Source organism: Dromaius novaehollandiae, chromosome 1 (genome assembly GCF_036370855.1).
Source record: "Dromaius novaehollandiae isolate bDroNov1 chromosome 1, bDroNov1.hap1, whole genome shotgun sequence".
Lineage (NCBI taxonomy): Eukaryota > Metazoa > Chordata > Aves > Casuariiformes > Dromaiidae > Dromaius > Dromaius novaehollandiae.
This window is the reverse complement of record NC_088098.1, coordinates 139,458,921-139,472,280: the sequence shown is the minus strand read 5'-3', so window position 1 is coordinate 139,472,280 and position 13,360 is coordinate 139,458,921. Positions and strand designations below refer to the sequence as shown.

Genomic DNA, 13,360 nt, shown 5'->3' with positions numbered 1-13,360 from the left:
GTTAACATAGGCTGTGAACTCTGAACTCTTGAATAGGAGAGGCACATTTCACATGTGAGAGAACTAATTCACTCTCTCACCAAGACAAGAGCCCTCGGCATATATTGCTCTGTAAAGTCAGACACCGTCATCCATTTGCTTTGCTCTTTTTGTTAAGCTATATCTGTTTTCCTTACCCACTGACTGCAAAAATCATTTGTTCTTGTGTTTTACCATCACTCTGACTCCCCTATCCAATGAGCTTGCATGCAAACTCTGCCATTTTTATGATGCCACTGAATTTGCTCAATAGTACTACATCATTCACATTTCTCCAGAGAGACGTTTGACTTTGGGAAGTGAAGTCATGGCTTTGGCTAATCACTGTTGTCCAGGTTCATTGCTGCCTTGGGAACAGAAATGTGGTAACTAAATGCTTGGGCCTATTGCTTTGGTTACAGCTTCAGGAAGGAAATACTAGCTGTCAAGGGTTTTTATCAAAGGGTGGGAGCTACCTTCAATTTGATTAATGTTACCTCTTACCACAGATCGTATATCAAAGAGCAATGCAGACATGTTCACACTTGAAAATTAGATGTATGAATGAAAACAAGATGAGCCAAAGTTAGCATCATTCCTATAAATTGCAATAGGGCTTGTAATATGTGAGGTGAGAAGGTTGAAAATCATATACCATAGTGATATTAGGTTTGAGCCCGCACGGCTCTGGTTCCAGAAATCTTACAAGATGATGGTCGTTAAGGGAAAAAAAGATACAGCTGTAACATTTTTGGAAATCATTACTGTCTACATATTACAAGTCACAGAAGCAGGTTTCTGCACATTTATTGATGGAAATGAGCTCCAAGAATATATACATATCCTTTGAGTACATCTGATTTTCTGTACCTCTCAAGAACAAAGGCAACCCATGTTAATCAAAGATATTAGTTCTAGCCATTTCCAAGAATTTATATAAAATATAGAAAAAAAAAAGAAAGAATTAAACCTTCAAAGTGAAATACAAGATACACTTATACCGGAGAGAAAGAGGTTGTCTATCATTTAGAATTTCATCTCATATATTGTTAGCAACCTGTTGTTTTGAGTAGAAATGAGGTAAATACTGCAAGGGAAAAATACTTCAGTTCTGAGAATTATTATGGGGGCATACTTTAAAGTGAAAGTTTTATACTAATGGTGTAAACTCTAGACATAGTGTAAAGTTCGCTTCATAGGTTGATCAAGGTATGAATGATAGCTTTTGAACTCTGGAAGGTGGTCAAATAAGTACTGTTGGAAAAAACATATTGAAGTCATTTACTGCTAGATATTGTTCCTCCCATTACTATTTTTTCTTTAAGTAGGAGGCTTATTTCTTTCTGTCGTGTTAAAAATCTAGATAAACAAACTTTATTTGAGGAAATGAGTGCAAAACAACAAAATTTACTCGGCATCCTAGAGAGATGTGGCAGTCTAGAATAATGCCTGCACAGCCCCCAGCGTCCCGGGATGTGACGTTGTCCTTTGCTAGCATCATGTTTGTAAATCCACTCACCCTGCCCAAATTTCCCCAACACCACTGAAAAGTCTGAGAATAGACACACTTCTCTGAGTTGACTGGGACCAAGTTTCTGTTGTTTCTCACCATGGAGGAAACTTGATATAATCTTTTGAATTTGACAGAGTTTGGTTTAGTAATATTAGTGACCACAAGGAATAGCATATTTATTCAGGAAAATATTATCACAACCAAGCAAAAGGATGTGCTTGTAAAAATATTTTTTACATTTATTTCAGAATATATTTTTGGACTACCAACAATGTTGCAAGGAAATTCAAGGGTTTGCTCTGTAACCCCAACTCCCAACACCTCAGCAAAGACTAAAAGCTACTATCTTTGCTTTCCAAAGGAGGATAATTTTTTATTATTATCAAGCCTGATTCACTGTCTACATTAATCTTTTTGTTGTACAGAGAATGCAAGACAGCGGCAGGATGGGGTGGTGAGCAACTCCATTGTGTATTTCACTGAAGATCCCCCAGAACTGCCACCCAATAGTCCCCATCCACTGAAGCTGCGGCGTATTCTCAACTTGAGCCCTTTCACTGTCACTGACCACACGCCAATGGAGACAGTGGTAGATATCTTCCGGAAACTTGGACTCCGACAGTGTCTTGTCACTCGCAGTGGGTAAGTAGATGCATGAGTCAAACACGCTTACAGAATCTCAGGAGATTTTCTTTAACATTAAGAAAAACACCACTTTCCTGTTTAAAGCCAAGAATAAACAGTAAGTAATTAATCAGCACCTCTGAGATAGTCAAGTGAATATTTTTATTTTATCTATTTTGTGGATAAAAGGACTAAGGAATGCATGTCCAGTGTCTCTCCAGGACAGCAGAAGACATCAGGGTCAGAGCCAAAACTGCCCTTTCCAGTTGTCATGATTCATGCTGTTCTCCCAAATCCTTGGTGCATTGTCATTTAGATAAGATAAAGACAAATACAAAATAAACATTCTGAGTCCCTCTACATTTTGTTTTTCAGTAGAGGAAGATCTGGCAAAAAGTTTGCAAATTGTTTGCAAAGGATGGGCCTATTCCTAGACATCCAGCTAGATTAGATGCTTATGAAGAGAAAGATAAGGATGTTGGTGGAGGGAAACTAACCCTTATTTTCTGGAAAGTTAAAGGCATATAAATGAAAAGTCTTTAAGAAACAACTTAAGAAGGAGTGGAGCAAACACGAAATTAGAAGAGTAACAAGCCGCGCTGTGTGCACTGGAATAAACATCCCCGAACTCCAATGGGATTTAAACTATTTTGAGAACATTGTTTATCCCAGGGTCTAGTGACAGGAACATATTTTATGATAAGATAGCAAAAGCAGAATCATCATTTGCAAATGCTGAGGACTAAAATTAGACTCCTGCAAAAAAACTTTTTGTTATTCAAATATGCTCCATATCAGCTGTTACAATCAATGCAGTGTGCTCAGCTTCAAGAAAATAAGGGCCATTACTTGGGATAGAGATTTAGGTCCTGATTTTAGGTGCTTGGGTTTGAAAATTTTGATCTTGAGTTGTAACACTTCCATGAAAAGAAAAGTGGGATAACTCTAACAATGACATTGTTCTAGACTTCAGTACCTCCTGGCTTTCAAGGACTGGAAATAAAAGCCTTCAAGGTTGAGGGTTAGAACATTTTTGCTCTCACAGGCCTCATTGCTCTTAACAGAGACAGTCCATTTAGGATCAGGGTCCTAAAACTGCACTTTCTAATGAACGTAAATGAAAAATTATCACTCAAAGTTGAAGGAATTACGATGTCGGACAGTGAGAGTTTCAGAATATCTGTGCTTTAGCTTAAGTTTGTGCACCACTAAATCACATGCTGTTGGTCAAGTCATGTTGCCTCAGTTTTGTGCTGTGGATCCTCTGCAGTCTGCATCTGAGGAATCTCATTACTTTTTCATACAAAGTGTTATTAATTGCAGCTCCTCGCTCAGACATGTCCCCAACAAAAGGAGATAACAACTGAAAGTATTTCACTTAATGATCATGGCTGGGGTAGTAAAAATACATGAGGTGAGAACGCTTTTTATAAAAGATAATCATTGGGGAATGGATGGGATGGAGAGTGCTATATGGAAGCACTCACAAAATGTCCCTGCAGCTGAACAAGAGAAAATGGATGATATATGCCATGACTGTTGACCTTTTCTTTCTTTTTCTTCTCTAGGAGGCTGCTGGGTATCATAACTAAAAAGGATGTATTAAGACATATGGCTCAAATGGCAAACCAGGACCCTGAATCTATCATGTTTAACTAGACTGATAAAGGGAGAAGAGAGAAAATAACCTCAAAAGGATCCCCTCTAGATTAACACAAAGGCTATGTTTGGTGTTTCATTTTGTTTAAAGAGAAAATATAATGCGGATGAGGAATGGCCTAATATACCTCTGACAGAAGGAGTGGATGCAGGATGGCACTTATTTAATGATGTAGGCAGTTTAGAAGCTCTGAGCAGCTGCAGACATCAAGCTGTGTTTCCTTAATGAGTTTCCTAACAGCTCAATTGGTGCGTTTGTGGGTGTAAGTGATGTGGTGCTTAAAGGCAAAGAGCCAGGAGCACCAGTGGGATATATCAGCATTCATTGTAACTCATGAGGCAGGTGTGAAGAGTAGCAGACACTGTTTGTGTACAGGTTATTAACAGATACAAAGCTTTGTGCTCCAAACTAGAGAGTGTGTATGAGTAATGTCAGTTGTTTTTGTTACTGAAATCATGACTATTTACTAGCTACTGAATTATACTATTTTCATGAGGAAAAAGAAAATCATCATCATTTATTTTTGTAAAAGTTAAGTAAATCAAGACTGGAGTTAAAGGAGGAAGAACACACTTCAATTCATTTTAAAACATATAGGCCCCTGTTTCCTGCTTTAGTCCTTTGAATTTTATACAGTTTAACATTTCTATCAGTCAGTTTCCCTTTATAAATGTTTAAACATGACTTATTTGTAAGGATTTATTATTTCTCTATGCAATTTTGCATACAGGTACTGTAATATTTAGTATTAAGTGGTTTGCTATGACAACAGGAAAAAGCATAAAAGCCCATGGAGGAGTTTTCACAGGCACAAAAGAGAGACTGCTGTCCAGCTCTCGTTGATGTTAGCGACAAGAGATTCAGTCCCTCACCTGTCTCCAACATCAGCATTTTTCACAGACTAGTGAAGTTCTGCACTGATTGCTGGTTCTCCATTTTGTTCCTTTTCTTCATTGCCATTTCTTGGCATTTGTCTGCACCTGCCAAGAGATTATTTAAATTAATTTAATGGAGTCACTGACATCTATTCTGTAGCAGATCTACTCTTTATGCTGCTTCTGCCAGTTGTAGGACTGAGGAATCCCTCCATACAACACTCTGTCAGGATAAGGGATCAAAGGGATTGAGAATGTAAACAACAATAGCAAGACTTTAATTATTTATTCTTTTGCTCCAAGAACACAAGATTTAAAAGCCCACGGTAGGGACCCCTGGGACCCCTGAGATAAAAATGATGAATTTTCCTAATCCCTTGTTCTGGTACTATGAGATGCACTGAGTCAACATTGTCTGCATTAATATACTGTTACTTTAGTCAATACTGCTAGCAGTAATAGAAGACCAAATTCTACTCTCAGTAACACATAATACACACTGCCTAATGTTTTGTTTCTTCCTAAAAGCTCAAAGATGATCACTGGAGAGAGTTTGGATCCTAACTTAGATGCCCTGAAAATCCCTTTCAGGAAAGGCTTCTGATCCTCTGAGACACCCTCTTCATTTAGATGTTTAAGACCTCTGGTACCTTTGCTCATCTTCATACAGATAACTTCAGCTCAAGTCCATTGCATCCAAAAGGTCTTCAGGGACAGAGTTTAAGTCCTTTCATACCAAAAGAGCCTATTGCTTGCTACAAAAGCCAGACTATTGAGTCAATTTGTAGGCAATGTGCATGATCATTGTGTCTCTGAACAGAGACAACAAACCAGGTGCACCCTAAGTTAAATGCCCAGCATTACATGTCACGAATTCCTCCTCTTGTCTCAAGTGACCCTGCTTCCTTCTGGCAGGTGTCCCACTGCATTCACACAACGTATGGCCCAAATTGTTTAAGTAAAAGAAACAGAAGTAAAGGGATAATTTTAATCTGCTAAGTACTCCATTTAACAATAGCATTTGAAGAGACTGACATAAATATACGTAGCTCTGGCCAAAGCCCAGTGTGTATTTTTGGCTAACTGAACATCTGCAGTACAATACATTATTAAAGGGATATTGTTAAAACTACGTAAGCTATAGGACCAAGAAACCCTTTTCTTCCGAAACTAGGAAATGGTGCACAATATTGTTGTTTTTTTTGTTTTTCTGTGAAGCAGTCATCAACCAAACTCATAAAAAAGCAACCAAGTCAACTACCAAATGCATAAAAATCGTATCCCTTCATTTGAACACAGATGCCATCCTAAGAATCAGTGAATTCCCATGACTAAAACCAACAAGAAGTTTAGTACAACTATCAATTTCTACCCAAAACTACTGAATCAAAGGGATTTGGACTGAGATAAACAGGTTGACTTTTGAGGGCAAACTGTTCTAGAATTAAAACTGAAAGGACTATGGTCTATTTTTCCACTTTTATAACTCCAAATTTTAATACATACATATCAGAATAACATTTTATCCATCTCCCTTTATGTTTACATAGGAAACAAATTAGCATACTCTCCTCACTTGAACACTTTTAAATAAATCTTCTCCTCATAAGCCAGGGAAAATAAGTTGGGAAAGTCCATTTACCTGCTATTTGATATCAAACTCTGCTCACATGTATGTCAGGGAAAAGGGGAGGTCTAAAGCCTTCTCTGTTAGCCAAGGAAATTTCAGTCCACAGCGCATTAGCATTTAGTCCATGGCAGAGCTAACTCCAAAGAGTGTTCACAGTACTGAGGATGATGTTTGCTAACAGGAACTGGGATGGTACATCAATACTGAAAAAAATGTCATTTCCTGAGAAAAATTACAGAGTTAGCTAGCTGATATTAAAATAACAGTGAATACAAACTCATTTGGGTAGTGACTGGAGTTATCATCTCAAACTCAGTTCAAGGCTATACATAGGCAAAAACCTGAGTGGCTAATTCCCACTAATACCCAGAGGCCTGATCCACTAAAGCCAACAGCCAGCCTTGTGATATCTTGTCATGTAGGCTTATTAGACTGCACGTGAGAAACATTAAGGACTTAAGAATGGGATCCACAAAGTCATCATGGTGCTTTATGAGAAACACCAAGGAGGGAATTGAGACTTAGGCACTTATTGCTGGTGCAGTTTGAACCCAGGACTACCATCCAAACAGAAGGCAGGCAAATGGGAGTCCAGCTCTTTTCTGTGAAACCTGTTCCTCTTTAGGTAAAATGATTAAATATTTAATGGGTCAAAGAGAAAAAACTTTGGGTGTATAACTGTATACATGAGGGGTTAGACTGCCTCTCCTTGTTCCAACATCTGTTCAAAATACTTTAAAGTGTCTTAGAGCAGGGACTGAAATTTAGCTTTCCAGAAATGGCATAGGAATAGCCATAGGAATAGCTTCCAGCTGTTTAGCATTGTTAAGGCTGAGGTGGTGCTAGAATGACAAGGAGAGCTTTGAAATGGACAGACTTTGCTAATTAAAAAACTTAGAAGTTCAGACACTTACAGAGACAGTCAGCAGTTGGCTGCAAGTTCTTCTGTTGACTTTCCTCCATGCTGTATTGTCTCCATTGCTCTTTTAGCCTTGGTGACTGAACAAGAAACACTCTTAGCATAAATTAAGAACACACTTTTCTCAAAAATGCAGTTCTAATCAAATGATTTAATGTAATTCCCCATAACAAGCCCATTATCAGTCAGTGTTTTCCATCTGTATTCCCAAATGTGTCTCAGAACTTACTGCATAGACTCCAAGAGGCATATATCTCAGCCTTAAGTATTTATTTGAATCTGTAGAACTCAAGATAGAGTTACATAGCCTAATTAATCTAAGAGTTTCATAAGTACTTTAGTATATAGTGCTCAGTTTATACAACCACAGTTCAGTCTTGGTGTTCAAGCTATTGGACTCTGGTGATGTCAAACCAAATGAGAGAACAAAAATCTTTGAATGATGCAAGTTCAGTATTGTACCTTTGTTTTGCATGGACTGTGTTCAGTTACATTCAGCTTTGATGTGTTCTTGAAGCAATCTGCACCAGAAAGTCTATTATTAAAGTACAGAACATGGATGATTTTAGGCCAGACCCTTTGGCTGTCACTGTAATACCAGTTATTAATTCTTACGCTTTGACAAAGCAGAAAAGAAGAATGTTAAGGAATTACAGAAGACCCACTGATTCCATGTTGCAATGACACTATAGTTATGAATATTGTTTTGCTTTGTTTTTTTAACTGTAGAAAACAGTATATATGTTGCACCTTATGAAAAATGATGTTTGGAGTCTATTTTTCAAATAAAACTGACTTACAGTACTGGAAACATTGGTGGAACATGTTAATTGGAGAGGCATTTCTTTAATGTGTCTGTGTATGATATTGAAGTTTACTTTTTCCACCTATAACTCAAAGCCTGATGAAATGAGTTAGGATATCTAATTCAGTTTTGAAATGGCTAATATTATACAGGTAGTTAGTAAAGTCCATGCAGCAGACTTCAAAGAATCAGTCTTGACAGTTGGCTGTTTTATTTTCAGAGAGAAATGCTCTAATTCATCACCTCAGCATTATAAATGCTTTATTAAAGAAACCTAAAAAGAAAAGAAAAAATATTTCTCCTACCAGGCTGGTCTGTTTACAATCATCTTGAAACTTCTTTAAAAGTAAATGATATAAAACCCTTATGATTTCAGATATTGTTTATATTTTGCAGTTGCACTTGAATTTGGAGCTAAGATCAAAAAACTGAAAATGGCAGGTTCCATCCTACACATTTAATTAGATGAAACATCCATTAAATCTCTGTCAGAGGATATCTTTTTGGAAGTGGCAAAGAATATGAGGTTCATCCTGATTAGCGTACTAACCAAGCAAATAGAGATGCTTCATTTGCACAAACCCACAGAGCCTAAATTCACGGTTTATCCAAAAGAAGCATTTCAGATTTCACGATACTCTCCAGAGAAGTTTGATAAACTTGCTATGTTTAGAATATCCTAGTTTAAGTTAAGTTACGCACTACCTACTTCAGAATTTCTCTTCAGTTTCTGTGTCTATTGCATTGTTATTCTTGTATAGTTCAGCTATGCATGCAAAATGCCTCCCAGATGCTTTTTCATTTCATTTCAGAAGCCAGTGCTGGAGTCCTAGGCGCTCCAGATTATTCCATGGATTGCTATGGCCCTAACATGGCCTAACGCACATGCCAAAAAGCCAGGAGGCATCAGTCTTGCAGCAATTTAAATGAGTAGTAATAGTTCCTGTAGTTTGTAGTTGGTCATGAGGGACTGAACCTTAGACCTACCTGTCATCGCTTGCGGTGGCAGAGCTAGGAAATGGAAGAGAAAATGTTCAGAGGAATCCAGTGCTGCAATGTTATGGCTGTGCACCACCCATCCCAGCCTACATGTTTCTCTCTTCTGAACCAAATGGCCTTTTGCCATCCATATGCCTTCTCACTCCCTCAAAAGCCCTTTCCTCCCCATATATGTGCCAGAAGCACATATTCCTCTGTGCTGCCCTGCTCCCTTACTTTGACTCCAAATGCAATCTTGCTTATAACTCCTCTCTGCTGTGGTAGCCCAGATACCCACCAAGAATAGGCTTACAGACACTGTATCCCACATGAGCAAGGGGCTCCCATGATGAATGGGCCTCTCTCATGCCATATGGGACTTCCGTACTGCTCTCTGCTGGAGGACAGGGCAAACACGGTGTGACTGGGCACTGGTGCTCTGCATGGAGTGTTTTGATTGATTGGTTTTTTGGCTTGCTATTTTAATGTAACAACAAAAAAGCAGACTTTTCAAAAAATAGCTTCTGTGTTTGCACAGATCAGTCTATATGTGTTCGCCATCTCAGTCTGCAACTAGTGAATCCACAGTGAAGGCAACTGGAAGGGGTGGGGAAATGACTGTGTGACAACTGTATCTTGAGGCACTTTTAAGGTCTTAAACAGAAGTCAATGGAGGACGGCTGATCTGTAGCTGCAGTCTGCATCTTTAGCATAGTTAATGATTTCGACCCATGCTATACTGAAAAGTATTGTTATAGCCACGGTCAAAACAATCTCAGTGTTCCTACGGATACAGTACTTTCCCCAGCCACAGCTGTTAACTGGCTAGGAAGACACAGCCATGCGTAACGGTTTTGGCACTTGTCCAGCAGTGTTTCATTTGAGCAATGATTCTGCAGGCCAACAATAAGTACACAGCACCTTGTGGGGATTTCCAAAGCCCCTGCAGTCCATCCTGGTTTGCACAGCATTAGGAACAATGTATGCGTGGACGAGTCTTTATTATGAATCACATACTTTACAGATTAAGCAGCCTTTCTTAATCCACAAAGATTCAGTAAAGGAGGGAGAAAAAAGCCATGAATGCATGGATTACTTAGGTGTCTATTTTAGCTAGGGAAAGGTGCTCTGTTGTGTTGAAGCTACGTCCACAGAGGCATCTAACTCTCAAGAGGATAATCCCCTGTTCAGAGTTTGCTGGCTAGCTTCATCACTAGGAAGAAGCAATGTCTAACATAAAGCTGAAATCACAAATGCTTGCATGGAGTACAATCAATAATACAATTTTTCCTTCCTAATGAGTCCTAAAAGACAACTTTTTTCCCTCAATCAAATAAGCCCTTTCTTTCAACAATTGCTAATGAGAACTGGATTGTGAATATGCTGCGTGCAATTTGACATAGGTCACCATGTCAGATGATAGCTGACCATTTTTATCCTTTGATAAACACAGTAGAAATGAATGTTTGTGGAATAATTGTGCCACAGGGAAGAACCGTCCCAAATAATTAAAAAGGAGGATGACTACAGACAAACATGACTGTACCTCTCTGTTTCTAAGGTTTGTCAACAGGTAATATGGAAAAGGTAGTTCCATACTATGAAGCCTTGCACTTTATAAAATATTTTAATATTTAGATCATTATCAAAGTTGTATTTTGCCTAGAGCCAAATTGTCTGAATTGTTGAACTTGTCCGAATCTCAGATTAGATGACCATTAGGCACCAAAAATCTTTGAATAAGTTAGAGGGGACAACCAGACTCTTGAAGTCCCCAAGCCAGGGGAAACAAACACCCAAGCTCTGCTGCAATTCAGAGATGAAAAGGAGGGCACTTAAACTCTACCAAAGGCCACAGAATGACTGCAGTCAGCACTGGGTTCAAGAAGAACACCTGGGGTACCCTCCAAAACCACACAGAGTTTCTTGTACTGGAAGTGATCTGAAAGAATGAAGGAGGGAGAGGAAAAAAAAAAAAAAGTGGCTTCGCCTACTCCTCCTCCCTTCCTATTTCATTGCGTAGAGGTAGCTGAGTGGCTCCTGGCCTCCTGGTATAACTGAGAGCAGCTGACAGAGCAGGAGGCCACAGCTACCCATCCAGCCTTCTCTCCAGAGAGGGGATCTGGCAGTACCTGCGGTCACACAGAGCATCTTACAGTTTCCAAGAGGGGAATGGTAGCAGTAGAGCTATATGTGAAGACTGTCCCATCTATTGCAATATCTTCAGCTAGTGTATACTCAATCCACAGGACTAGTGACTGCACACAAGTATGAACTCTTTCCCTCCATCCTGGGGAGAGGAAAGGCAAGTAGCTACCCCCCTGGATCCACCACCTCAGTCAGGAATAAGAGAAGATTGTAGTTGGGGTTACTGCCCACTTGCTAATTCCATTAGCTGCTACCATGTCCCACAGCTGGCCAGGCATGGAGCTATCCTGGGACTTCTCACACTAACAAAGTTATTTTCTGTGCTCCTTGCCCTGCTCCTCAGAAGGCTGCTGACTTCTGCCTTGGTTGGCTTTCTGGCCAGCCAGAAGGACCATTAACCTACACAGGTCTGTAGGCTTCTTAGAGATGTCTCAGCTGGCTATTCTGAGCGACTTTCAGATGCAGATTCTCTGTCCTAATTTTATAGGCAGCTTGGGCTCCTGCTTAGACTCTTATATTTACCATACTGGACTCAGGCACCTTTTAAGGCATTGCTATATCCTGAACACAATCCGTGGCTTCCCGTAAGTACTGTTACAGGAGCAGAATGGACAAAGTCTGAACTTGCCTCTACAAAATTCCTCACTTTTGAATATGATGGTTGCCAGATTGCTAAACAGTTGGTTCACAGGTTCAGGTTCCTTCAGACATTTCAGTGGCACTGAATACTCAAATGGTCATTGCAAAAAAACCTAACAAACCAAGCCAAAGAACAAACTACATAACTTTTGCCTTTTGCTCATTGCCCAGCATATTCTATCTTCATCTACATGTTTATTGCTTGAGATCAACTGCTGCTTGAATTACTGTAGTAATTAATGAATTTCTCTGTCCTATTTTTAAGCACCTGTTTTATCATATTTTATATATATATATGTATAACTCAAGTGATATTTTAATTAGAGGTGGAACCAACATACAAAGTCAATCTGGCTAAAGGTTTTCCACATTACAAATATTTTACACTGAATCTGAATTATGTTTTGGCCGCATCTCAACTTTTAAGGAATGCTGCCACAAAGTGCCAGTCGCAGAAGCACAGGGAATAAGTCATAATCTCTACTGTACCTCTCCTTTTCAGGCCTGGGGGAATATACATGAAAACATTCTCTTTCTCTCTGCCAAGCCAGGTTTGGGCAACGGAAATCCCTGTACTTACACCAGCTACAGCAATTCCTGTTCGGTAAATCTTACCCTGCCATACTGCCTCTTTCCAGACACAAAGGCACTTTTCCAAGTATAACAGTTGTCCTTCTATGTAAGTATAACCAAGTACATCCTTATCTTTCTCCTTTCACTTCCTTGCTATGCTCTGAAAGCTTTCTTGTTTCTTCTAGTTCAGCCTTGCATTCCATCCCTCTTTGCCTTTCTGCTACTTTTCTGTAATAACTCATCTCCCCACCAAATTAACATATCTGTTCTTTCTGTTGAAGTGGGGCCACTGTGCAGGATGTAAATTTATGAGGAAGAAAGCCATTAAGTGAAAAAGAGTGCTGTTCCCAGCATTATTTCTGTTAACTAAACTGTTTCTGTAACTAAACACCACTATTCAGTGGTGGTGAATGCTAAAAGACAAACAGCCAAGGACCAAGACTAGAACCCAGCTAGTCTATATAGGGCTATAGGCCTAGTCTATATAGGTCACAGTATCAGGTATTTTCTCATTTGCCCTTCTTCTGGCCCCATGTTATATTTCTGGCTTCCTGGTGTTTCAAATTCGACAAGATCAGAGGGGTGGTGGTGGGGAAGTGATTATTCTCTTGCCAAGATCTCCTTCTCTCAGGAGAATGCCCTATTCATTACAATATGAAGTATTTTGAACTGCGCATTCTCTACTTCTCTTACTGAAGCTGCTTCATTTTCCAGGAAAATATTCATTAGGTCATGGAAGAAAACAGCCACCTTAGCAGTGGTTGCATTTGCTCACTGGATAGAAAGGCAAGAGCTGAATCCCAGGCTCGCAGCTCCCAAGTGAATGCTGAAATCAGAGACATTTATACTAGAGAGATGAGCCTCTGTGTGTGCAGGTAAATAAAGGACTTGTGTCTTATGAGAAGCGGCTTGTGTAAGCACCAAAACAGAGAAGAAGTTGTGAGCTCCAGCTGGAAAATAAGCTCAGAATAAAACCTG

At 39.4% G+C, this 13,360-nt stretch overlaps 1 protein-coding gene and 1 long non-coding RNA gene across 3 annotated transcripts in view; one reads left to right on the top strand and one right to left on the bottom strand.

Moving 5' to 3' along the window:
• The window catches only part of CLCN4 (chloride voltage-gated channel 4), a 49,748-nt gene extending 41,698 nt beyond the window's left edge, over positions 1–8,050 (top strand). For both annotated transcript variants that reach the window (XM_026117254.2, XM_026117271.2), the window contains 2 exons: positions 1,957–2,173; positions 3,724–8,050. In XM_026117254.2, the coding sequence (XP_025973039.1) occupies positions 1,957–2,173; positions 3,724–3,814 (308 nt within the window). In that variant the 3' untranslated portion in view covers positions 3,815–8,050. The remainder of the gene's footprint in view (positions 1–1,956; positions 2,174–3,723) is intronic.
• On the bottom strand, positions 810–7,306 carry LOC135324392 (uncharacterized). Its single transcript, XR_010385749.1, has 3 exons — positions 7,235–7,306; positions 4,688–4,795; positions 810–2,250 (listed from the first exon to the last, which is right to left on the bottom strand). It is a non-coding gene; the product is annotated as an uncharacterized LOC135324392 (long non-coding RNA).
• Positions 8,051–13,360: the final 5,310 nt, after the last annotated feature.